Source organism: Microtus pennsylvanicus, chromosome 5 (genome assembly GCF_037038515.1).
Source record: "Microtus pennsylvanicus isolate mMicPen1 chromosome 5, mMicPen1.hap1, whole genome shotgun sequence".
NCBI classification, from domain to species: Eukaryota; Metazoa; Chordata; class Mammalia; order Rodentia; family Cricetidae; genus Microtus; species Microtus pennsylvanicus.
The window spans coordinates 98610411-98637780 of record NC_134583.1 but is presented as its reverse complement, the minus strand read 5'-3'; the positions used below and the strand labels follow the sequence as shown (position 1 = coordinate 98637780).

Here is a 27370-nt window from a genome sequence, read left to right as displayed (position 1 = left end):
TAAACATGATGAACTTGCAGCATCTTATGATGATAGAAAGTAAGAAATTACTCAAAGGCAACAAAAGAAAAACTTTATAAAAACCCAAAACCCTTTGGTGGTTTGGAAGAGAATGGCTCCATAGGCTCACCTGTCTGGATGCTAGATTCATTGGTGAAATAGTGTGAGCTGTGCTGGCTAACTTTATGTCAACTTGATACAAACTAGAGTCATCTGAAAGAAGGTAGTGTAGTAATAAGAGCGGTGGGGCTGCATCCCCAGCACCCCGGCCGCCTGCTAGCTTATGCCCCGAAATAACAACACACAAATTGTATTCATTTAAACACTGCTTGGCCCTTTAGCTCTAGCCCTTACTGGCTAATTCTGATATACCGATCAACCCATCTCTAATAATCTGTGAGCACCAGTCTTACCGGGAAGATTCTAGCCTACGTCCATCCTGGGTCGGAGTTTCATAGCGTGTGTCTGCCCGGGAGCGGGGCATGGCGTCTCTTCTGAGTCATCTGCTCTCAAGAGGAGAGCTGTCGAGTCTGAGCTCACTTCCTCTTCCTCCCAGCATTCTGTTCTGTTTTCTCCATCTACCTGTATTCTAACTTATGAGGGCCAGCCAAGCAGTTTCTTTATTTTTTTAACCAATGACCTTCCTCCATCAAGGTAGCCTTAATATAAGATCAGGTAGTAAGGCATTTTCTTAATTAGTGATTGATGATGGAAGGGCCCAGTCCATTGGGAGTGGTGCCATTCCTGGGGTAGTAGTCTTGGGTTCTATAAGAAAGCAGGCTGAGCAAGCCACTTTGAGCAAGGCAGTGAGCACTAACCTTCCGTGGTTTATGCATCAGTTTCTGGCTCTGGGGTCTTGCCATTTGAGTTCCTGGCCTGACTTCCTTCAGCAATAGACCTCAATGTGGAAGTGTAAGCCAAATAAACCCTTTCCTCTCCAAGTTGCTTTGGTCATGGTGTTTCATCACAGCAATAGTAACCTAAGATAGGAGAATTAGGAGGTGTGGCCTTGTTGGAGAAGATATGTTACTGGGGGTAGGCTTTGAGGTCTCAAAAGCCCAGGCCAGGCCCAATCTTGTTCTTTCTTTGCTACCATCTGGTAGATCAGATACAAGCTCTCAGCTAGCGCTCCAGGGCCATGTTTGCCTGCTTGTTACCAAATTTCCCACCATGATGATCCTGGACTAACCCTCTGAAACTGTAAGCAAGCCCTCAATTGACTATTTTTCTCTTATATGTGTCTTGGGTCCTGGTGTCACCAATAGAACAGTTAGAAGAGTAACTAAATATCCCCCAAGGATGGCACATCTGATAAACACATAAACCACCCAAACAGTGTCTCCAGTGATCAGGGTTATGGTAATCTGAGCTAAGATATAAGTAAAACATTATTCATTTATAACCCAGAGAATATAACAAATAGCTATGAATTAGTACAAAAGGTATTGTTGAATTAAATAAATGAATCAGCATGATAAGAGGATAAATATTCCACACAAATCAAACGGAAATAACTCATTAAATTAGTTCTCCTTTAAGACAGTGGAACATACACTAAACCTAAAAATTTTGATGGGTTTTAGATAAGATATTATCTAAACATAAAAATGTGAAGGAGCCCCTTCCAGAGAGTTTGAAAATGCCCCATATCATGATTGTTGGAATAACCCTATGGCTGTCTTATGAACTTATTCAACTATGAGGAACAAATGTTGCACTATGAAAATACATTTCAATAAAATGACTCGGGAAAAAAAGAATAGTTAAGTTTCGCAATGAATCCATGAGTGCCTAGGACTTATAACTATAACTATCTAGTGCTCTGAGTGCTACTCCACATTTTTTAATGACATTACCCCATTTAATCATCAACGGGCATTCTGTTAGCCCTTAATGTGGGTGACATCGTCACATTCACTATTAGTTCTTACAGATGGGGAGTTCAAGATCAGAGGAGTGGGGAGACATCCTTGTGTGTGCATGGAAAGAGATGGGGTTTAGAAGCCTGTTTTCCTGACTTGGTGGTACACGCCTTCAATCCCAGCACGCAGGAGGCAGAGGCAGGAGGATTTCTGTGAGATTGAGACCAGCCTAATCCACATAGCAAGTTCCAGGACAGCTGGAGTAAAGATGCCCTGTCTCAAAATAAGATGATTTTGAGCAATTTTGTTTATAATTTTGCTTATTCATTTCAAGGGAAGGAGTTAACACATAGGGATAAATGGATAGATAGATAGATAGATAGATAGATAGATAGATAGATAGATAGATAGATAGATAGATAGATAGATGATAGATAGATAGATAGATAGATAGATAGATAGATAGATAGATAGATAGATAGATGGCAGAGATAGATAGATGAGAGCGAGAGAGATGGCAGGGGTTTAATGTAATAACAGACATCCCTAAACTTCAATGGCTTCAATCAACAAAGATTTAATCTCTCATGTTGTCCTTTCATCACAAATCATCATAGGGATGGCTGTTTGGGGTTGTCTTCAATCCAGGACCAGAGAGATTACCCAACTACCATTTATTCATCTTGTTCTCTTCATCTTGTCATTGTCGTCTTCTCACAGCCTGAAGATTCTGTCATGCTCTGATAAGTGGGCTACTGACAAAGCTCCAGATGGCTGGGTCCTGACGGAAGCTGACAGCAGAAGGGATGTGCTCTGACACACGGTTTTCTTCTTGACTGCTGGGTCAGGGGCTCTTTCATAGATATTTTGTCCTTGTCATTGTTTCCTATATTTTATATTTCACTAGATATTACATGTAGTCTGGGGATGATTTTAAGTGTATTGGAGGCTGAGCGCAAGTGATATGTAAGTACCACATCCTGTATAGAAGGTACTTGAGCATCTGCAGATCTTGGCACCATGGGGGATTCTGGGAAAATCTTCTACAGACACTTAGTGATAACAACATTCCCAAATGTGTTCCTGCTTGCCTTCACCATATGAGTAGTCCCTCTCCATCCTTCTGACCTTGGAAAAGGCAGTGTCTTTCTGTCTCTCAAGGGAACTCCTTTGAAGAAGTCACTGTTTTGAAATTGGTGGAATTTTCCAAAATATTCTTCTAGCACATTTCTCTGATCTCTAGCTGCTAGTGATGCAAGAGGAGGAACAATGACCAATGCCTTATGACCAGAGAGTGAGCTGGCAGGGAAAAGACTTGGCCTTTCTTTATTCTTGATTCTCGGATCTCCACTGTTATGGTGAATCTTCATGAACAATTTGATTAGATGGAAAATCACCTAAGAGACACACCCCTAGGTATATCTGTAATGATGTTTCCAGAGAGGTTTAACCCCGGGGAGAAAATCCATCCTAAATGTGGATGGTACCATTCCATGGAATTGTGTCTCACACCGAGTAAAAGGGTGGAAGGAAAAAAGTGAGCTAAGCATCCAACATTATCCCTCTGCCTCCTGCCTCCGCACACTGTCCGAGCAGCCAGTTCACTCTCCTGTTGCCACGCTTCCCCAGTTTATGGACTGCATCGTCTTCAGCCACAAAGGCTTTGGTTTTGAATAGGTTTATTAAGGACATGCCAAGCAAAAGCAGAGGAGTCGGTTGCAATTAGCAATTACGTAGACCCAGTAGATAGACAAAAGCGGCCGGATAGCAAGTATCATGCGCTCACAACATCAAGTAGCAATAACTCAGGTAGTAGAGGCAATCAGTGGGAGGTTCCAGTTCCACCATGAAGGAGTTTCCAGTGGACTTCTGGATTCCTGTTCTCAGCGCAGGCACTTTTATGCCACGGAAGAAACCATGACATCTGTTGGCTAGAGTTTGCCTTCTCAAGAACACGATGCTCTAACTCCTCACCTGTTTTGCTTTTCTCTCTTCTTGTCACAGTGTTGGGGGGGGGGATAGGCCATCCTCAAATAAGGGGTCTTGGAGGACACTTGCTATAACAGGTTTGAGTCTGAAATGGGGGTACACGGCAACTCCATTTCCAGAAGCAACTGGTCAGTGATCCAGAGCATACATACATACATACCTCAACATCATATTTAAAATACTTTAGTTGATGATGGGGGCTGAAGCAGACATAGATAGATGATATTTTAATAACTCAAATTTAATATTCTGTCTGTGCTACATACAGAGCTAGGCAGATACTTCACACACATGATCTGAACTCCTCAGTATAACCGCCTCTCTCCAAAACTCTTATTCTCATTTGATAAACGAAGAAAGCAATACACGGGGAGTTTATGTAATTTGTGCAAAGTTACACAACTGAGTACGTTTTAGAGCCAAAGCTAAACTTAGGACTGTCTGGCTCTAACCCTACAGACCATCCAAATGCTCGTTCCTTTCCAGAGCAGACTACATTCATCTACCATTTGCCTAGAGAAAAGAATGGAAGTTGTAGAAATCTTGACCTATTGTGTCTGCGTCTGCCTTGCTTGTGCACTTGTATTCTGGGGTGTCTCCTAATGTGTCCCTTGTTTCTTTCCCTATGCTTGGGCTCACATTCTTATTGTTGTGGAAGAAATAGACATATTGGCGAGATAGCCCAAGCTCAATTCTGGAGCAATTAGCTCATCATCTTGGCTCTTCACGTTATTACACTGTTTGCTCCCAGAGCTGAGTAACTTATTGTGTAACTGACCTGTGAAGTTGAGCTGTGAGCCAAGCCTGTCTGGATCACGTAGGCTTGCAGAAAGAGAACTGAGCCAAGCATATACAACACAAACCTAGTTAAATAAGAGATCTGAGTGGTCAAACACACCACACAGCAAGGAGGGGGGCTCAGAAGATTATCTGCTGTTCTGAAGAGCAATGTGAGATCTGGGATGTTGAGCTCCTAGTGAGCAGAGGCAGGGGAGTATTGGGTGGAGTGTTAGATTTTACATGCAGAGAAGAATTTAGCTGTTTGTGGTAGTGCACGCTCGCAGGCTGGCCTGACAAGGCAGAGGCAGGGAGCTCATAGAAGAATCTAGAAGCCATTTTTTAAGTGGGATTAAGAATAAACTGGGAAAGGAGGGGAGGATAAACTGGAGGCTGGATACATGACCCAGAGGTTGAGAACGAATGCTGCTCTTCTAGAGGACCAGAGTTCGAGTCCCAGAACCAGTGTCTGGAGGCTCACAGCCTCCTGTCACTCCAGCCCCAGGGGTCTGAGGCCCTCTTCTGGCCTCCACTAGCACTGCCCTTATGTGCACATATCCACCCATATGCACATAAGTAAAATTAACATAATTTTTAAAGAAGTAAGCCATGAAGCCATTACAGATTACTTCCTTTTTGTGAATTATGTCACCTTTTTTCCCTAAAATTCTTAAGGCCACCAATACCTCTACTTTATTTCATCATCAACTTTAACCAAAAGCAACAGTAAGACTAGCAGTAGTAATAAGAACTCCGAGTGGTTAGGTCTTCACCTACTTTTACAGAGATATGGAAAACAGAGTCAGAGGTCTTGGTATCCACTCCTCTCCATCTTTTCCCTACCTCAATAAAAATATAGGGTCAGCCTCATTTTTGTTAGTTAATTCTATCATCTTATAAAAGAAAACTTCATTTAAGCTATCCTCCTGCCTCCTGTAGGACTTGATGATTATAATGACATCTAGGAAGATGGCTACCATATCATTGCCTTTTTAAAACAGAAACAAGATTCACTGTTAATATCAAGATGAATTTTACTGGGGTTTTTTTCCTATTAACATTTCCCCTTTTCTACCCTATCTGACATCATCAAGGAGCCTATTGGTTTGTTTGAGGTCACACAGTCAACTTATACACCATGGTGCATTTAGCATAGAGCTTGACAGTGGGTAGGCCTTCAAAAAAGAACTGTGACTTCTGTGCCCATTGGTAGCTGTCCTCATTTCATCCCTACTCCCCGTTTTTCCATGCCACATGAAACAACCTCAACATGATCCTTTACCAGATGGTAGCAAGAACTCTAAGTGCCACCAGCTCCGGAGAAAAAGTTGATTTAAGTCACAGAACAGACACCAGGCTAGAGAGAAACTGAGTGTGGGTGAGGCAGAGGCATCTGCACATTGGTGCCCACCTGCTCACCAGGCTGGTCTCCAACTGAGAGCTGGGGCAACCACATTTGCCAATAGATGCTTCTGCCCCTCTCCAGCCCGAAACTATGGCTTTCTGAAAGTCAGCAGGAGAGGAATTTGAATGGAGTCCAGACCCGCCATTTCTGTGAAGTCTTCCTGCAACTCCCACCAGGGAAACCCTGGGCAAAGCCCTCACACCAGCCCTCAGGTCAGCTAGCAGGATTGTGGGTAACTAAAGCAGAATTGAACCAATCAGCACAGCCAAATGAAGAAGACCATAGGCTCAAGGGCAAGATCCAATAGGATCATTTCCCACTTATGACCCAGTGACCAATAGCGCCTAGTGGAAGGACTGGAAGGTAAGCAGTATCCATGCTGACATCTTAAACACTCGTCAGGTTCTCACTGATGATGTACTGGGTCATTCAAACCTTTTCCTTCCCGGCTGTGCATATGGTCATTTATAAAGGACAATATTGATATTCTTCAAGATGTTTTCTATAAAAATGGTGTGTTCTCGGTATCCATAAACTATTCATTTGGGCAAGACAAGTAAACAGTGTTTTGCATAAACTAGTCGTGTTAATAAACATACTCCAAAATCTCATGTGCTGAAGACTTGATGATACTGTTAGAAGGTGGTGGAAGCTTAGGTCTAAGCCCCAATGGAATGATTAGAACATTGAGGACATGTCTTTGGAAGGAGGAGTATTAAAGGTCTAAGCTCCGCCCTCTTCTCCCTTTCTTCCCTCCATCTCAATTTGCTTCCTGACCACACGAGTTGAGTGCCTTTGTTCAATCACGTAATCTCCACCAAAAGGCACCAAAAGATGAAGGCAATGGCCAAGTGACCGTGAAATGGAATCTTTGAAACTGTTAAACTGTTAGCCAGATGAAATCTTTCTCCTTCTTTTAAGTTGATCACTTTGAATGTTTTGTTACATTGATTGATGGAAAGCTGGCTAATAGTCAGGGTTGTTCTTGGCCCCTTGTTTCATAGCTCAAGGGCCAGGGAGGTCCACAAGAACACTAAGAACGTGCTCCCCATTCAGTCCCGTCACAGGGCAAGGGCAACCTTGATTCATATGGGGTGTCACCTCTACAAGGGTGACACTGATAGCCTGGGGATGCAAAGTGTGGAATATCAGAGGAGAAGCATTTCTCAGTCTCTCTAATTTGGAGCAGAATGAGCTGGCAGCTTGATTCATCATCATAATGGAATTTTATACCCTCAAATAATTGCTAGAAACCTGGATGTTCCACTAGAAAAAATAAATCAACCTAAAAATGGAGACTCCAGATGACCATGACCCAATATTTGAGTGATGACATGAGCCTTTGGGTCAGATTTGGTGAGTTTTAAAAGACAAAGGAAGTTGTTTTGAAGTAGTGCTTGCTGGAAAGTCTAATATAATCATGCTAGCCTCCCTAGCCCATTGTAAAGTTGTAGATTTATTGTATTTAACAGAAATGCGGGCTGTTTGTTTGAAATGTTATCCAAATGACCTGACCTAAACTTAGAAATCCTATATGAATTGAAATGCGTACATTAGGGAGGCCTCTTGCCTTCAGCACTCATGGGTTTGAGGTGAGTAGAGAACCATTTAGAGCAGTGATAAAATACTGCATTTAAGACTGTAAAAATTTGGCACACAAGGTTTCAGTTCAGAAGTAAATTCATTTTATGTGCTCCACAAAGAAGCAACTGAAAACTTTTACAAATGAGAAGGACGACCTCCTGAGATTTTAGAGATAAAATATGTCCATTATTCCTTGGGACTAGGCATGGTAATTACACCCTTGACTGTGAAAAACGCAAGCCTGAACCTTTGAGCCAGCAGGCCCTTTGCGGTGGTGTGCAGGGCGGTAAATGGTGGTTCGCCAAAACAATTGTCCAACTGCATAGTATGTGCTTGAATGTTCGTTAATAAGATGGGCCACTTGGAAACCTAGCAAATAACTGGAGAAAGCTCCAGGGCCCTGCGCCATTAACAGCTTGTCTGGTGGGATATCATGCGTGGCCAAGAAGCCAGTCCTGTGAATTCGGTGCCTGGTTCTAGCTCCAAATAGATAATGCTTGACAACTGTGTGCCGTAATAAGACGAGGGCCTTGCGAACCGCCGCCTCCTGTGATCTCTGACCTCATCAAAGGCTACGTCTTCAGCCTCATGCTCCAGCTGCACCAGGGGCTCCTGGTCTCAGGCACCTCTAGTCCATTCATGTTCCAGGACTCCGCACTAGATGCTGCCTCCTCCAGAATGATCTCCTCCAGATGTTAATGTCTCTTCTTCTTCCATTACAACTTAATTTAAATGTCACCTCCTAAAAACCTTCCTTACAGTTCCCAGCCCAGCCTCCCCATGCCTTTCTCTGTTGACACATACTTGTCAATCATCCTATCCCAGTTGTGGCAGATGATAGGCTATTATCTGACACTTCCATCTTTATTGACTTTCCAAATGCATATGATGTATTTCTTTTCAAAGTGTAGCTTCCTGGGAGTCAGGGGATGCCTGCCTTCTATTTGCCATTGTGCGATGTGCCCGTGGAATCAAGTTTATCCCTTATGTATCTTCAGTCCCTAATTCTCAGCACATCAGTGGCAGAGTTCTGGCAAGTGCAGTTGTGGCAAGTGCTTTGAGGGAGTGTGTGTGGAGGGTGGTGGGGACAGACTTGTCCCAGAACTCCTCTTCAGCATGTCACTTCACAGTAGTCTGGTGACCTCGTGTGTTCATGAAACAAAACATAGGAGTTGATAACTGGTCTACCTCCTCTATCTTGTGAGAGCTAGTCCTGCCCCTATTAACCACACTCCTAACTTGGCCAGGTCAGCTTTGCTTGCATCTTTGGGGGTATATTTAACCTACAAATAGGAATTGTTAGCATTTGGCATCCACTTAAACCGTGTTTCTCCTCTGACTTATAATTCTATCCCATACCTATCAGTCCTGCCTGTTTTTCAGACCTTTAGAAAGGATAGTTCAAAATTAGCAAAAAGACAGAGAATTTCTTCAGCCTGCCTTAAAGGCGCATTCAGTGAAAGCCAAGGTAAGTGCAATTGACGTGTAATCTCCTAGTGTTAAATGGTGTATTTCTTCCATATTGGAATGCTATTATAGAAATATTCATCTAATAGGGTAGCTAAGTACAGTCCCTCAGAAAAAGTGACAAAGCTGTCATCACAGCTTTAGATGAATAAATAGTCTGTTATAAAAAATAATCACATGTATTTACTCCATGGAGGCAGAATAGGCAGCAACAGGCCTGGCGGGGGGGAGGTGGCTTGGATATATCACAAGTGTCTCCAAATATTTCTAAATGTTTGCCTAAACAACTCTTATTGTAAAGTAAACTTTTTCATACATTAGCGCAAGGCTGTGGTATCCAGAGGTGCTTTGTTGGAAACTGAACCCCATGTCCTATTCCCATGGCTACATGCACAAACCTTCCATGTAAAGCTAGCTCCTTTCCTCTACCAGTGGTCCCTTCATCCTAGAAAACGCTAGAAATTCCTAAGGCGTATCAGTGCTCTGGGAAGTTGCCTTGTCACCAATAGCAAACATTTGCACACTCGGCCAGTCCCACGAACATCCGTTACCACACAATGTCTGCAGAACTGGGGTGAAAGTATGAACGGCTTTCCAGCAAGGCCTGTGATGCTCTCAAAGCAAAGGGAGAGGTGCAGAGCATTTCCAGTCCATGCGATTTTTGTCCATTAGAAAGACTGGGAGATGCTCACTCACTGAACCCCTTCCAGCTCACAGCATGGACCACCTGGAACACAAAGGCTCGAGGCCTGAGAAAAGAGACAGTGTTGATGTGCCTTCCCCTTCCAGGGGTGTTAATAAGGGGAAATGCTGAACTACTGTGATTACCCATGACTCCAAAATAGCTCATCACCTGCCAACGTGAAGGGAGGCCCCAGAGGCCTGTGAAAATGCTGGGAAGAACAATGGCTTTAGAGACGGATCCTTTGTGGTCTGTGAGAGAAGCATCCCCACAGACTGCAAAACGGTCAGCCCTGTGCAACGAGTTCTTATTGTAAGTGAACCCTGAAAACTGGTCCTGGGGTGTTCCCATGGCAGAGAGGAAGCAACAGCACTTTCACAAAACAAGCAGGCCCGTAAACTTGAGATGTAGGGGAGAGATGGCCAGCAATTATCCAGAAGACTCAAACACTAGATAAGCGGCCAATTTAAGCTATTTCATGGTGGGGCAAGGCTTTCCTCAAATTTGGCAGATAATTGTTAGCCTGCTGTCTACTTTATGTGTTATTGTGTAGACTTAATCACACTGTGAAATCCCTCTTGTCTTCAGTCCTAAGTGCCACTGGGACGCTGTGAGCGTGGTCACATGAGGTTCATTAGGAGCAGGGGGGCTTAGCTTTGCGGAGCCTGGCTAGCTGCCTGTTCCCTGGAATCTTTTCTGTGATATCACAAAGCTCCTGTGTTATGGCCATTGTGGGCCCTGAAGCAGAGCATCTCACAGCCCAGCAAGACATAATGTCTCATGGTGGCCTGCCTCGTTGGCAGGTGCTAAGCTTTTATTGTTATTATTACAATGGTCCTGTTTTGCCCTGAATCGCATATTGCCACAGCCTGATCGCTCATTTATGAACAAGTTTTCCTTTTATTTACTGCAGTTTCAAAACAACCAGGATTTAGTTATGAATTTGTGCGTGGGGGTGGGGTGGGTGTTTCTATCTGCCTTTTGGAGATGGGTACAAGGAAAGGGGGTTCTCAGGAACTGAGGAGGGGGGACTGCGGTCCAGCACCACTCACCCTCATAAGGTGCATCCACAGATCTGTGGGTACAGGGTCATGTATTTGACGAAGAGCACACAGGCTTGTGGGCCTACCTTCTGCCATAGTGCGCCCTGCCGTAACATGGACTGGCATGGCGGATGAACTGATTTGTGCCAGAGTCCAGGATGTGACCCTTGATTGACCAGACAGCAAATAGCGTGCAAATGTTTCCAGTCTCTCAGTGCCTTCTCTCGATGTATCAGCTCTGATTATAGCTTTGCTTCTGACATTCTGTCTTCTTTCCCATGATTCATAGCTCCTATATCAGCATCCTACCTTAAAACGACTTTGAAAAGTGACCCCTTTGGAGACTTGAAAGTTTTCTGAGATGGTCTTTCCCTTTTCCTTGCCCAGCCTGTTTCCCAAATATGCAAATTCACACCCTTGGCACCTGGTGTGTGTGTCTCAAAGCCAGAATTCTCTTATTCTAAAGAAGAATAGGAAGTGGCTTCCTTCATTTTCCAAGGCCCATGGTCATAAATGTTGTAGCCTTGTTGTTAGCGTGTGTGTAGTTCTTCTCAACGCTGGTGTGAAGGACCGCTCCTGATCACCTAGGCTGGCAGCCACTGTGCCTATGGCAACACTAGAAGGTAGTTTGGATCTTAAAGAAGTACTAATGCTGGGTTAGTAGCTGGTAAAATTTCCCACCGAGTTCCCAGCTCCCCCTAATTCCAAGTTTGGCTTTAATCAGGTCCCTGAACACTTCTAGATTTTAGTTTCTGAAATCTATAAAACGGAAGACATATCAAAAATGAACAAGGTTTCTGAAGTCAAATACATACAGATGGAACTATGGTCCAGAGGGCAAGATGGGGATGCAGCTCACAGGAGCGTTCCTGCGGAAGACATTTGCTCCTTGGCCTTGATCCATCACTGTAAAACACGAGACAAACGGGCCTTTTGTATGTACTGGAGATCAAACACAAGGCCCCCATGTGTTCACACTCTATCTTTGAATTATAATCCCTCCAAATCTTCTATTTTCTTCAAACAAATCACTTCTGCAAGCAGAGAGTCCGAGTCATCACTTACAGACTTCTGACACTCTGGTATTTCCATTCCTAAACTCTATAGCGTTTAAGGCCATCCAGCCACCGACTTGCAAACTGAATTCCCATCTGTGTGTATACCTGGGGAATGGCCATGAAGGCCTTCCGGTGATTTAGACTGGTGCTGACCATGCCCCAGAGTTTCACTGGGTCTGAGTATTGAGAATGAAAGTTGAGGTGGTGTTGCTGACTGTGAGAAGAAACTTAAAAAGAACATTAAAAAAAAACAAAACTCCATTTTTAACTACAGGACATTTCTAGCCAGAGGCATCCATGAGGAAGAGCAAGTGAAAGAATTTCTGTATAATTTACCACACAGCTCTGGAGACTTAGCAAAACCTCCCACAGCTGTAAGAAAGAAAAGCTTAGGGATCCAGAGAAAAGGGGCAATCAAAAGTACCTAGTATTCCACAGAAGTTATCAAATAACACAGAGGCGGAAATGTGTCATGATAGATAATATACTGAACACAGCAAAACTCTCAGATCAAGAGATGTTTTTAAAGAAAACTGCTTTCAAAATCTGTGAAGTTTGTAAAGGTAGAGAAATAAGCAGAAGCTGCAAAGCCGGGAGAGGGGAAGATGCCTCCTGATTAATGAGTAGAAAGTGATCCCGTTACCATAGCAACTTCAAGATACACAAAAGAAAACATCACTTCCTTAAAATATGCCTGATGATGAATAGGCAAAATCTTTCAGAATATCTTTCTTAAAAATATGAAGTAACTCCTTTGTTTTTAAAAAAAAAAGCAAATCACACAGGATGACTCTTAAGAGTTTTATCTCTCAGATAACAGGACTTAACAGATAACTTGTTTACATAAGCCTTGGGCCGTTTACATGAACCAGCAGTTTGGACGAAAAGTAATGACCAGATAATATGTCCACTGGAAAATAAATTTTGTTCTCCACAATTTTGTTTCTGCTTAATCAGTAAGTGAGATAAATGGGTCTGCCTTGTTTTCCCCTTTCCCAACAATGTCTTTAGTTGGCACGCTTCCTCGGATGCTCAGTCTGTGCGACAGGTCTAAGAGGCCGGCAGAGGAAAGGCTATGCCTGCTGTCCCACTCTCTCTCTGAACGAGGTGGCAGAAAGCAGGATTTGGAAGGTACTCCATGCTGCTCCCCTCCAGCCTTGCCCCTGTGCTGAGGGACGCTGGTTCCGAGTCCACAGGAGTGGTCTGTTCCATATGGAATTCAACTTCAGAGCCACACTCCCAATCAACTAGATAGTCAGAGCAGCACCCAGAAGTCTGTGAGGACAACGTGAGACCTGGGGACTCCTTACAAGATGGATGGAGTGCTTTTTGCTTTTTTTTTTCTTTGTGACATTTGTTTATTTATGTGTTGAGTCTGGGGAGCACACACAACGGCACATGTGTGGAGGTCAGGGAGCAACATGTGGGAATTGGTTATCTTCTTGCATCGTGTGGACCGTGGGGATCAAACTCGGGTTGTGAGGCTTGGGGCAGGCACCTTGACTCCCTGAGTCAACTTACCTAAGTAATTGACTGACATGAGCAGACTACAGGGGCTAAGCAGTGACCCTCAGAAACATTTTTCTTCTCCTTTTAACATTTATTTATTTATATACTTGTGTGGTGTGTGTGTGTCTGTGTGTCTGTGTGTGTGTACATGTGTGTGTGTGTGTGTGTGTGTGTGTGTGTGTGTGTGTGTGTGTGTGGTGCTCATACAGAGGTCAGAGCACAACTTGTAGGAGGAGTCAGTTGTTTTCTTTTACAACGTGGGTTCTGGATCCAACTCAAGTCATACAGCTTTTGTGGCAAATGCTTTACGTGCTGGGCCATTAGACCCTCTCCCTTTGCATGAGGGTGAACCATCTTCAACTCAGTAAACACCCTGAGTGCCTTCTGGCTGCTGGCATCTCCAGCCTATGGCTGCACAGTCCTTCCACCCTGAGATTCATGGCTTCAAATAGAGCAGCACACAGCTGCTCAAGCCCAGATGCTGGGAAGCCTTATTCCTCCTCCACAGTCTGGACTTGGTTAACTAGTGGTCCGTCAGATCTCTATGACTCAGAGGGTCTTCACGCAGAAGCAGTGTATTCTCCATCTATATTGGAGGGTGGAAGTCTGGTGCCGGGTGTCAGCCTCTTGTCGGTAGTGTCGGGTCCTTCTGACATCTCGAGAGAGGTTCTTACTGGACGGGTTGCTAGTCCTGGGTGGCTGATGACAATCTTTGACATTAACTCATCTGTGCCTCCCTGGTATCATGTGCCTCTTCCTTCTGTGCCTCCGTATCTGTGTCTTCACAAGGCTTTCTTAGATGGCAATGAGCCACTGGCTTTGTTAGTGCCCACCCTAATCTTTTTTTTTTTTTTTTTTTTTTGGATTTTTTGAGACAGGGTTTCTCCGTAGCTTTTTGGTTCCTGTCCTGGAACTAGCTCTTGTAGACCAGGCTGGCCTCGAACTCACAGAGATCCACCTGCCTCTGCCTCCTGAGTGCTGGGATTAAAGGCGTGCGCCACCACCGCCCGGCGCCCACCCTAATCTTGACTTGACCAGCAAGGTCCCATTTAGAGGTTAGCACTTGCGCATGGCATTGAGGGTCATAATTCCATTCCCAACAGTCTCAAGCCATTCCTAATTTTTTTTCCTGGTTTGAGACAGACCTCTCTGCATAGACCAGGTGGCCTCAAACTCTCTTGAGTGCTAGGATTAAAGATGTCCGCTGTCACACCCTTCTGCCTTCTGCTTGCTTGCTTTCTGTCTACTGCCCATCTCAACAGTTATCGTGAGACATTTAACAAAGGGACATGATCTAAGAAAGGTGTCCTTAGGCAATTTTATAGTTGTGTACCCATAGAGTATACTTAGAAAGACTGAACTGTCTATGACTTCATACGCCCTGCCCACCATGGATGTGAGCCATCATTAGCCAAAACATCGTTATGAAACATGTGACTCCTGGCCACCAAAGTGGGTCTTGCCTGGGTGCTACGGTGACCTAAGAGCCTTTCTCTATTCTCTGGTGGCTAATCTTCAGTGCCAACTAGAGGGATTTGGAATCATCGCTGGAACTCACCTCCCGGTTTCTCTTTAAGGGTGTTTCCAGGAAGGTCTAACCGAGCAAAGAAGACCCGTCCTAACATGGTCCCCACCATCCCACAGGTTAGGGCCTTCAACCGAATAAGAAGGAAAAAGTGAGCTGAGTACCAGCATTCGTCGCCTTTGCTTGCCTGACTGCAAACAGTGGCTGGCTGCCTCCTACTCCCATCTGCCCAATCATGATGGACCGCACCCTCAGACATCTCCTTACATGTAACTAATGTCCGTTTCCACTCTCTAGATGCATCCCCTGTACTATAACATGGGCTTCTCTCCAAATGAGAACCTAGTGGCAGCTGTTTCCACATCTTAGACCCTTTCCTGTGACCTGAGGAAGAGTCCATACTCCCTGTCAGCGTTACATAGAGGCTTCTCAACTCAGGCCTGCCACTGATCTCCTCAGCACGCTCACGTCTGTCTCGGCTTCCTCAACCCTGACATGGGCTCCGCCCTCCAGTTCTCCCAAACCCTTTGCCATCTACTCTCCTAGCCTTGACATCCTTTTTTTATAACCCTGCAGATCTGCAGACTGGGGGATGTGGGAAACTAGGGCCTATTTCTTCTAGCAGAGTCTCCCTCGGCTGCCCGTCTCTCCACCTTCATTCAGCCCTTTGCCCATGGGACAGCCTCTCTTCCCTCTGTCTGTCTTCCTCCAACTCATCTTTTAGTTCCCAATCTTGACATTCACAAGGGCTTCAGTCCATGGGTTTCTGTTACTACACCCCCTACTCAAGGGCACATGTATTCTATTCCCTTCTTAGCCCCTCTTCTCCTACCCATCATTCTGTTGGTTCTAAGAGCTGTTGTAAGATCCCTTTACCTGCTACCTGCCCCCCACCTCTGAGCTCCACATTATACTAGGGATGAATGGCTGCAGCAGTCCAAGCATGTGTTAGGACCCAAAGCATATCTGTGAGCCAGTGAGATGGCGCAGAGGGTCATAGCAGCTATTGCAGAAGCCAGACAGCCTTGACTCCAATCCTTGGGACCCACATGATGTTGGAAGAATGGTCATATATGTATGCATATACATACAAAATAAATGTAGTTTTAAAATATATAATTGTTGAGAACCTGGCTCCAAAATATACGTGTGGCATGAAGGAGTCTAGGCACAGGACTTGGCACTGTGGCTAGTGAGGTAAATAAGATATATTTCCCAGCTGGGACAGATCATTAGTGTTCACTTCCTACTTGGTAAACTTCAGAAAACTACTGCAGCTATTATTGGTAACACAGGAAAAAAAAGCCCCTCTCTGGCAGATGAACCAGAGGCTTGAGAGAAACAACAATGCTCACACAGTCACATGCTGAGGGAACTGGCCCTTGACCCTCCATTCCTCCTGGAGGAATTCCTCTTAGTTCCAGAATTTCATCACAATTTTTAAGATTTTGCTGTCACTGCTTTGGGGGCTTTCTGAAAAGACTAATGCTCTTCTCCAAACTTGCAGGTCTTTTCTCCGACTCTTGCCTTTTTTATTACCAACTGTGCGTCCCTTTATCCTGCCCCACAGGTCAATAGCTGCTTTTGGTTTATTTTGTAATTTCCCTATGATTGTCATGCAGATTTAAAGAAATAACAAAAACACATGTTTTTGTTACTTCCTGTAACTGATTGACGCCTTTTAACAAGTCTCTAAAACCCTCAGCTGTCTGTTCGCCTTCAACATCGCCCCTCCCCATTCTCTCAATTATTTCTTTCCTGAATAAGCCATCTCTTGGGTCTCCTCACTTTCCTTGCTTCTTGGCCCTTCTTCCGGGGCTCTTTTGTCTCTGTGGGCTGAAACTTCTATCTTGCATTGTCTATATAGATAATTCTCTTTGTTCTCTTCCTGGTTTACTATATTGATTTACCTACTGAGTTTGAGATTCAGATAATTATGAGTTTCTCTGGTAGAAGATGTGGTTGGCTCTTTTCCAAACTGGTTAGGAAGCTTTAGATTGTGAGACTTTTTGTTTCTGTCAAACTATTAGATAGGTTGGTATGTTTATATCCAGGAACTGAAGTTTATATTCAGGAGATGAAGTCTCTAAGGCTCCGACTCTGCTGTTGGTTGCTTCTTCCACCACTTTCTCATAGTGACTGCCTTCCCTCTGCGGCTGATGTTTTTAAACTATGGGGCTAGGGACATCTGTTAACAACAGTGCACTTGTCTCACGTGCATGAAGACCACGCATCAGGGAAAACCTGAAAACTGTGGCCATTTTCCTTGAAACTGTACAAGTGAGAAAGAATGTGTTAAGGTGAGATTTGAGATTGTGTTTTTCTAGAGGAATTCACAGTTGCCCCTATCAGTTGCCTTGATGCATGATCTACCTGGAACCACTGTAAACTGGTTTTCTTGAGCATGAATTTGAGTGTAAATCCTCATGAAATCCAATTTAAGCTTCCAGAGTTTCAGAAGAAACTTTTTTTCCTTGTTTTTGTTTAACTTACCCAATGCCAAAGCCAAGGACCAGATGAATTTTGCTGACTCCTCCTAGTTTTCATTCATCTTTAAGATAATTTCATAGTTCTCAGGTTCCTGAGCTCCGTGTTTTATCTGGAAACCCTAAGTATAATAAGAATGCCCTAAATTTTTCCATGAAGAGAGATAAAGGGTCAAGAAGATGGTTCAGTGGATGCGAGCACTTGCAGTACAGGCATGGAGACCTGAGTTCAAATCCCAGAACCCACAGGAAATGGTCATGAACACACCAGGAATTCTAGAGCTGGAGGATGGTGGGAAGGGACAGGAGGACCTGGGACTTGTCAGTGACCAGCATAGCTCCAGTTTTAGTGAGAGGCTGTGACTCAGGGACTAGAGAGCAGGAAGAAAGAGCAGGACACCTCAAGTGTCTTCTGGGCTCCACTGCAATGACTACACACGAGCATACCCACACATCGCAGACATACAACACACATGTACACACGCACACACACGAGAGAGAGAGAGAGAGAGAGAGAGAGAGAGAGAGAGAGAGAGAGAGAGAGAGAGACTGCAGGCCAACTAAGTGTGAGGAAAGAAGAGGAAGCACCACAATTAGATTTCTTTTAGGCCCTGAACAAAACATCTTGTCACACAAGATCCGTGATACATTTTCTGTCCTATCATTTGCCATATGGCAGTTTCTAGCTTTCCAGCCTTGACCATTACTGTTCTCTCCCCAGCAGCTTGCAAATCCCTTGAGAGTACAGACTACTGACCAAAGGGATGCTCCTTAGCCTATCACAACTGGTGTGGCTGGAATACATGACTTATTAGGCATTTGTTCTTGTCCAAACCACAGCCTATGCCTCCTCTTTTCTCATCCATTTAAGACTCAAGCCAAGACAGACACTCCACTCCTTCATCCTGCCCTCAACATCATGTCCTCAAATGTTAGTTCTTTGATGTCTCCCAAATCTGGATTTTCTTACTACAGTCTTAACTTACTCCTAATCATTTCTTCTGCCCCGTCATTCTCTAAAACATGTTTCTCACATGAGGAACATGGAATGCTAGTAGGGTTTAACTGAATGTAACAGCTGTGAGTGTTCCTTCAGATGCATGGGTCATTGCCCACACAGTACCCACAGATCCCTTTAGTTTTCTATCTGTATAAAGGTTCCCGTTAGTAGGTGGTGAAACTCTTATGCTAGTTGGTATGACTCTATTTGAGCTAGTGGTGTATCTCAGAAGTAGTTTTTTTCCCTGCCATGTATGAGATCATGGGTTTAATGACCAGCAAGGTGGGAAGGGATGAGAATGACTCGTTTGCCTGATCCTGCTGTGAGCATGGCCTCATTGTCTGCCGCTCTTCTCTCCACTCTAGCCCTAGTGGCTGATGCCACCATCTTCTTTCCCTTTTCTCATGCTCTCCTGTCCTACTTCTGTTTCCTCCTCCTCCTCCTTCCTCTTCTCATCTTTATCCTTATCCTTTTTGGCTAAGTCCAGGCTGGCCCTGAACTTCCAGCCCTTTTTATCCTCCTGCCTCAGCTTCTCAAGTGTTGGGATTACACTCACGTGCTATACCTGGTTTCCACTGCTGGTCCTTTATGTCTAATTGATGTTCCTTCAACAGGTCAGGCTTCCCTGGCCTCTGTCTGCTGAATTTCCTGTGGGTATGTCCTTGATAAGATTCCAGTCTCTCATCAAATGTTTGTTCTTGGGTGGCATTCTCTCTCACTAGCTCACTGAGGTGAGGTCTCCCTTCGCTTCCCCTGCCCTCTGCAGTCCGTATCTGAATGGCTAAATTTCCTTGTGAGTCTTCCTTTTTTATTAGAGCTAAGGTAATATCCTTACTACCAAACGTACAGGACAACCAAACCTGTCTTCACGAAACTTGCATTAGAGTGTTGATGTGACTTATTTGTTTAAAAAAAAAAGGATGATATTTCACTTGCCTTCTGATAATTACCTACTTTAGAAACAATTTGTCAAGCAGTATGTTTTATTGTATAATTCAGAAGCGGATTAATAAATAAACTGCTTAAGACATTATCTGCTTTTCAAAGCTATGCCTTCCCCTAAAATGAGAGCTCCACAATAAACGAATCCCTTCATGAAAACAGTGCAGTGAGCAGCCTTGTAGGAGGAGTCAGTCAGCATTCATCCCTTCTGCCTGTTAGGGCTCAGGAAGCACAGAGATCTACAAGGAGCTTACCTGTTGTGGCATTCATGAGTGGAACTGGAGGACTCGGTCAAGTCTGGAGCCCAAGGAACACCAAGCACTCTCTTAGCCAACATTTGTAGACAATGCTTTTGATTATTTATTCAGGTCCCTTCTCCTGCTGCACCTATCCGGGGGGCTGCGCCCCACTGTCAGCTGCATGATTTGCATTCTTGCCAATTCAAATATTTATTCACGGTCCTTGGATACCAGTGAGGACCAAACGACGGAAAGCCCTCAACAGTCCCTCTAACCAAATAGTTTGTATTCCAGCTCCATCGCACCTTCCAGAAAAGCCAGCACTGGCAACACTGTCAGAAGATCTCTTTTATATTTGAATGATAATTGTTTGAAGCAATTCTAAGTACAAGGCCTATTTGAGTTTATGTATTTCTTAGTGTTATCTGGGTATAAGACCCAGATAATTATAAGAATTAGTTACACTCTTTGGGCATATAAATCTCTTAGCCAATCGGTTATCCCGGGCGGGCTGAAGAACGTCAAGGACTCTCCTGTATATGTGACAGTGTTGCACAGGAACCAAAAACGTATCTGTTCAGGGAGACCAGACATGAAGGACAGTTTGCTTCAGAGATATGCTTAGAGAGATCTCTAAGCAACTGAAGTGTTGATTGCTTCTAGTGCTGCTTCTGCCCTGGGAGAGAGCCCTGGAACATCACAGTGGGGCATATGTAGGTGCTCAGGAAGGAGGGGTGGAAACATCTCGGCCCTAGTGACAGTCCAACCCTGTCTGTGAGTCTGAGGCAGAGCTGCTAGTAGCTAGTTTCCCAGTCCTCTGCTTCCTTCGCAAAGTCCTATCAGAAAAACAGTCTGTCTTAAAGTGAATTTTATCCAAAGAGTTTGCACAAACATTTGGGTCAATTAGGACCCCATCCCTGGAAGAGCACCAGGTCTTAGTGGTACAGAAATTCGAAAGTGCTGGGGGACAAAATGGGAAAATGAGAAAGCAGACATGGGCAGGGAAGAAGCGGGAAATAAAGAGCAAACCAAATGACAACGAGCTCAGGGCAGATCTGTGCGGACAGTTTCCAACACGTAGCAGAAGTGGGTTTGTTTGGGTTCGAGTGCATGAGTGTCTACTCCTGTGGGTGAACATGGGGCCCAGAGACCAACATCAGTATGTCTTCCTTAACCATTTCTCCATGTTTTTGATTAAACTTTTGAGAACCATTACATTTATTTATTTGGTGCATGTGCACACATATGTGTGCCCAGGCCTAGGCATTTTCTTTCTTCCCTGGTGTTTTGATTGTATTTGGGGATTGAGTTTGGATTTGGGTTTTTAGACAAAGACTCCCTATTTTGTCAGGCTGGTCTCCAAGGACTTTTATCTCAGCTTCTTAAGCAACTAGAACAATACACACATGCCTTGGCAACCTAGTATCTTTCTTTTCCTACTAATCTCTTCTGTTTTAATAAGTTCTGTTGTGAGATTTGTTAAGGAAACATAGACCTTTTACACATATAATACACACCTAAAAATCAGATGGTGTTTTGACAAAGCTCTGTGTGTGTGTGTGTGTGTGTGTGTGTGTGTGTGTGTGTGTGTGTGTGTGTACTATATCCATGAACATGACTGAATGCTGTCTTTCACTGGGCTGTCGGGAAAACACTCCCATGTTAAATGCTCTTGAGGAAGAGGGTGCCAGTGCTGTCTGCTGACTCCGGTTACCTGCACGTTCACCTCTCTTTTGACAGATGAGCAGTTTGGTTGGTTTTCATAGCAATGTGAACACCATTTTCAGCTAGGAAATCTGTTCTGATAAAGCAGTATATCAACTAAGACTATAGGGGGTGTGGTGAGGTGGGAATAGCACAATCTAATCTTATCATCCAAACCTTATCTTTTATAACTGTATTTCCCACTTCTCTTCTGACCTGAGATGCTAGGTGAACAAGTTCATTAAAAAATAACTAGTCTATCCATAAACGAGGAAGCGCTGGAAGCCAAAGGTGGGCCTTTACACACATGAAGATGAATGAGCCCATCAGAAAGCCATGGATAAACTTAAAACGCCAAACGTTAATACATGGGCTTTGTCATGGTTAGATGTGAGTTCAGGAGCTCAGGTGTAACGTTCCGTGAGATGGAGTCTAAGTCATTGGTCTCCACAGACAGGTGACTGCTCAATGCAATCCAGCAGACAACAGAAAAAAGCCAAAATGTATGTTCACACTCTTATGCTATCTTCTTCAAATTTCCAACTCAGCACACTTTCAAAAATATCTGGAAATATTCAAGCAATAGTACATAATATTTGATGACAATTAGTAATAAATAATTTATGCACACACAATTTATACTACCTTCTTTAATCCATCATCACAAAAGCGTAAAGATTACCAGTTGAGATTCCCATTGTTGATGGAGCTTGCATTTATGACTAGAGCTAAAAATCCAGGAAAGATAAACGAAATTCACTTTGGTCTACTACTTGCCTAAGTGTGAGAGTTCCTGGCCAAGTTGGTCACAGGATTCTGAAGTTGAGTCATAAGACCACTGAAGCCTCAGTGATTGAACCGGGGAAAGTGACAGAGACAGTAAGATCAGCTGGGAGAAGCAGGCACTGGGCAATGCTACATTACAAGAGAATCGGTGATGTTTTATAGAACACTTGCAGGTCTGGCCTGAGAGTCACAGTGAAAGTCACTTACCAAATGACTAACACCTGAAGGAATTGGAGACCCACCATTCACCTAAGGACACAGGCTTAGTGTGCCCCTTAGTCCTCTCCTGAGCAACACTAGTAAGCCTCACAGTAAGGAGAGACACAAGCCAGGTTGCAGTGAGGATGGGAGACTTAAGGTCTGGCTATCAGGGGGAAATCAGCCAAAGGAAGGGTAAGAGCCCTGATATAAACTTCCCCCATGATCCTGCAGAGTCAATTCTACGTAGGCAAATAGCTAATCCATGGCTAATTCACACACATATATTCTATAATAAAAGATGGCCCTTAAGATATTGAGTTTCCCATTCCCCTTAAATGAGAAGTTGCCATGCAAGAAAAAAAATTGAAAAAGCAAATTATGGTATTTTAACATATATGCTTTCTTAGTTATAGAGCCTAAAGTTTACACAAGTTGTAAAAGTAAGTTGACATTCCTTGGACAGTTTGAAATGGCTAAAGTTCCATCTCAGTTTAAATGATCCCTCTTTCTAATGCAGCCTACAGGTACTAAGTTTTTAAGTCCCCCGTGGCCCTTGTTGGCTCACATTCAATGAGAAAGGCTGTGGGCATTGCTAAGAACAAAGCATCCCCTATCACTGACCACTGGGCCATTGAGAACATTTGCCAATGTTTCCTTGGAGACAGGCATTTGTGATGAGGTCCAGTAACAATGATTCCCTAAGGGTATAGTCAAAACATGACCCAAAGAACGGTGCAGAGCTCTCAAGGGAGAGTGGACACTACGTTCCTGCCTACCTGCCCTCATGAAAAGAAGACAACCTGAATCTTCTCTGGAAAGTAAAACCGGGTCCTATCCTCAACAGGCTCGGCTTGTAGCTTCTCCTTCATAGTCTGTGAGCAACTACAAGCCACCATTTCGGATAGCTTTGTCCCCAAATGTCTGAGGCTCTCTCAATTCTGAGTGTTCAAATTATGCCCTCAACCCAAAAAAATTGACAAGATCAAACAACCAGAGCTGGTTAAATGTCTGATTTTAGGTAGCTTCTTCCAAGACAGTTAGAATTCTAGCTTGTTTCTACGTCTTTTGCCCCTTCCAACTTTCAGACAACAGTCACCAGAAGCCACTATTGAAGTCACCCTCAGGGTCACCTTCCAAGTTCAAGGTTGTTACCCTCTTCCTTAATCCAACAACAGCTGCTTCTCAGTGGTCAAGTTAAATACATTTAGTTCATGACCAACTTGTAGATCTTCTGGGGGTGGAAAAAAAACTTAAAATAATTTTTTAGAACAACTGGTATTAATAATAATAATAATAACTGGCATACATCCATAAGCTATTAGGAGCCTCAGTTCCCAGCCTTGCATTATTCATGTGCTCAAACTGTCATAAAGGTAGCAAATTCTCTGTGCAACCAGGCTGGAAAAGTCCCTGCCCTCAAATACATTGGTATGCACACTTCTGAGGCTTGGTTCTATTTAACATTTTCATGAGCGACCTGCCTTAAAGGAACAGAGAGCAAGCTCATTAAGTTCCTAGATGGAAGAGATGACCAGAACATTAGTGAACAGGATTAGAATTCCCCCCAGCCCTTGCTAAATTAGCCAAACTGTCAGAATCAAGTATGTTCACTGGGACAGGCAGGGAAAATCAAGCTGCCCAGAGGCAAGCTGAGTAGAAGCAAGGTAGGGGGAAGATGGACGGAAAGGAATATGAATGCAGAAATAGACTCCTAGTGGGAACTGAACTAGCCTCCGCTGCCCACCGGGAACGCTGCACCTCTAAAAATATATCCCAGTCCCCATTCTAAACAGAATGGAAGTAGAAAGCATCCCCACAGGGTTTCCAAGAAGGGCCTGGAGTCTTTCTTTCTCACCAGCATTTAGCTTTGGGTGCCTGGGTCTACTTCATTAGCCTGGCTTTAGGCTCATTTCATCACCCTATTTTACTTTACCTTACTACAAACTACATTGATTCCGACAGTAAAAGCATTCATTGGCAGAACACATCATCACAGCCTCCTGCAGAACTGTCTCTTCCTCCTTGATTATTTTGACTTCTTGTTGTTGTTGTTGTTTGAGACAGGGTCTCACTATGTAGCTCTGGCTGGCCTGGAACTCTCTATGAAGAAGCTAGCCTAGAACTCACAGAGATCTTCCCGTCTCTGCCTCTGAATGCTGGAATTAAAGGCAGTTGCTGCCATGTCTGACTACTTTGGCTCTTGTTCAACACTTCCAACTAAACTTCTACTATAAGAAACTTAATAGATGGTTCCTAAACATGTATGGTTCTAACCCTAAAAAGAGAAAACTAAATGGGGTCTCAAGTTGCTAATTTTATAGACAGAATTTACAAAGTTTTCGTGCTAAGCGGCAAAGAGCCCAAATTTGGGTCTGTGCTACAGCTACCCACTGCTGATACTGTATAAGTGTTCCAGTACAACATTCATGGACAAAGTGGGTCTGGATCTTGATTGGGCCAGAGTTTCCAACTAGGTTCAGTTCTGGAATCTTCAGCACTCAGAGTCTTATCAGTTATCTTATTCAACCTGTTCATACCTGTAAGAACCAGGACCCAGAATATAAGATGATTTTTGTGCAAGACACTTAAGCCTGTATTAAAACCTTCTAAGTCTGGTGGTGGTGTTGCACGCCTTTAATTCCAGCACTCAGAAGGCAGAGACAAGCAGATCTCTGTGAGCCTGGTCTACATAGTGAGTTTCAGAACAGCCAAAGCTACATGTGAGACCCTGTCTAGAAAAAATAAATAAAACTGAAACCTTCAAACTAGAAAAGGTTATCCCAACTCCAGAGCCAATGCTCTTTTCTCTAACCATCATCAGGCTCTTTCTAGAAAGTTCTGAGAATCCCTGGTTATCTCTGAGGTAGCAGAACTTCTTCAAGAAGTAATGTCTGCTACCATGTCTTAGTACAATATGTAATGCATAGTTCATGTGGCATCCCTCACTAGGCAGAGTCAAGACAAGCCTGTAATAAAGACTTGGGATGGGGATGTCTATATCCTGTGAACGTCAGGTTTCCAGATAAGCAGAGAGGCAGCCTTGAACAGTTTAGAAAGGATAGTTTTTCACCGAGTTCAAAGGTCATAGTTTCTTAGTTTAACCAAAGTTAAAGTTGCATTAAAATCTTCATAAACCAAAAGGAATCATGCAGGGAGAAGTTGTTCTTCATCTCCTGTGCAAATGGAAGGAGCAAGACTGGGTTGTAGATTGACTAGCAGGACAAACTGCCCGAGGTCCTTGCTGAAGGAACTTGAGGTCAGCAAAGGCAATAAAATCCCCTTGGAAACCAGATCTGAGAGGGACATCTTCTGGGCAGCTCTGGGTACAGACCAAAGGTGATAACTCTTAAGGGAAGCTGTGCCTCGGAATCCTGTTCTGAGCCAAATGGAACACACTGAGTCATTACAACTAATGAGAACCGAATAGCATCCTTCAGAGTGCAATGAAGCGAAACACACTAAATGGGTGCTCAGATTGGGGATAATGTTTGTTCAGATTCCAAAGGAGACTCCCCAGTGGCAATCCCTCCTGCTGATGATCATCTGTTGAAATGGATGAGAACTCAGTGTCTTGAGGGCAGAAGCTGTAGCGAGTTTCAAATGTGCATGTGACATGCCTGTGCCTACCCTCAGCAGAGGCCAGGAGGATGCTGGACTTTGTGTCTTCAGTACTGATCAGGAATTTGAGGACCCGGTAGCTTAGGCCTATGCTTTGTTAAAAGTTTGGGCCAAGGGTTCTTTTGTTTTGTTTTGTTTGTTTTATATTTTTTTATGAGAAGTCTCATTTTTTACTACCTTTGGTAAAGATAAATTGCAATGTGCTTTATGTAACTAATTAAAATGGTGCAATCTGTTCAGATATCATTTCTGGGCAGTACATTTCATAAAAAGATACCCTCGAAGATTAGCTGCCTCCAACCGTAACTTTTCCAAAGTCCATTTTTCCAAATACCAAACTCCTGGCGATCATAATTTCTCATTATTGTGATTTCTTTCCCCAGATGATCCAGGAGCCTGTACCTCGTGCGCTGCAGGATACTACATGTAAGTCCAGCCCTCTTTGTTTCTGCAGTTTAAGTATTACTGCCTTAATCCTATCTCCAGTGGTTGAAGCACGGCGTCCCTGCAGCCTGAAGCAACTGTGGGCTATTAATGGCTGAGTTTTGGATTTAGTGGTAAGAGTCCAGATGTTTTCTTGCCTTGAAAGGAAGCCTTCCCTTTCTTGATCCTGGAAGTCATCCATCTTGACACTGGTGTCTAGGAATCTTGCCATGGTTCACCAACATTCAGACCTTGCTTGTCAAGGCTTTAAGAATATGTTTGCCTTCAAGAAAGCTGCTTCTCAATGCCCGCATGGGGACTTTGTCCCTAACTAGAATCAGATGCTCCAAGGGAAGCCAGGTGAGACACTCACCTCTTAATCACCCGCTGGGTGATGAGAGACATGGACCACTAGCTAAAATGAAATTCAGATAAACATCAGACTAATATTCCCCACTACAAATCTATAAAAGCCAAGTCCGTGACTTTCGACATCCCCTCCTGTCCTAGATGCTTTCCCATCCCGTCTGTATCACTGTGCAAGAAGAAAACCAAGACAAACAGGAAAATGAAAGGGAAGGTCGGGCCAGAGCAATACAGAGGCTGCATGGGCTCGGCTCGACCACCCACGACTCTCGCATCCACTTTCCTTCATCTTCCACCACGTTTGTGAGAAACTTGAGATCTCTTCTATGTCCAGGAGAGAAAGAAAGGATAAAGGGAGGCTCCGGTGCCCCTCTCCCTCTGCACCACGAACTAGTGGCAGACCCATCTCTCTGCTTTGGCGGGTCACCACCTCCTATAGCTGGCAGATTCTAGGATCTCAGAGCAGGCTAGCGGGCGGAAAGTTGGTGAAAGCAATGAGAAACGGGAGGGAAGATACAGTGTGCCAAAAGCGTAGGCCAGCGTGAGTCCCCTGTAGACCCGTCCGCTGAAACGCTCGGAGAGAAACCCTTCAGATTTCACAACTGTTATCAGATATTGGAATGGTTACATATAACTGAGATGACTTGGGTTGGGGCCATGTCTCAAACTAGAACCCATATTCATATTTACCTGAGGTGTATGAC

At 44.0% G+C, this 27370-nt stretch overlaps 1 protein-coding gene across 1 annotated transcript in view; it reads left to right on the top strand.

Moving 5' to 3' along the window:
* Positions 1-27370, top strand: part of Pcsk5 (proprotein convertase subtilisin/kexin type 5) — a 421783-nt gene that overhangs the window by 351945 nt on the left and 42468 nt on the right. Inside the window, exon 25 of the mRNA XM_075973653.1 lies at positions 26261-26303. Coding sequence (XP_075829768.1) covers positions 26261-26303 — 43 coding nt within the window. The remainder of the gene's footprint in view (positions 1-26260; positions 26304-27370) is intronic.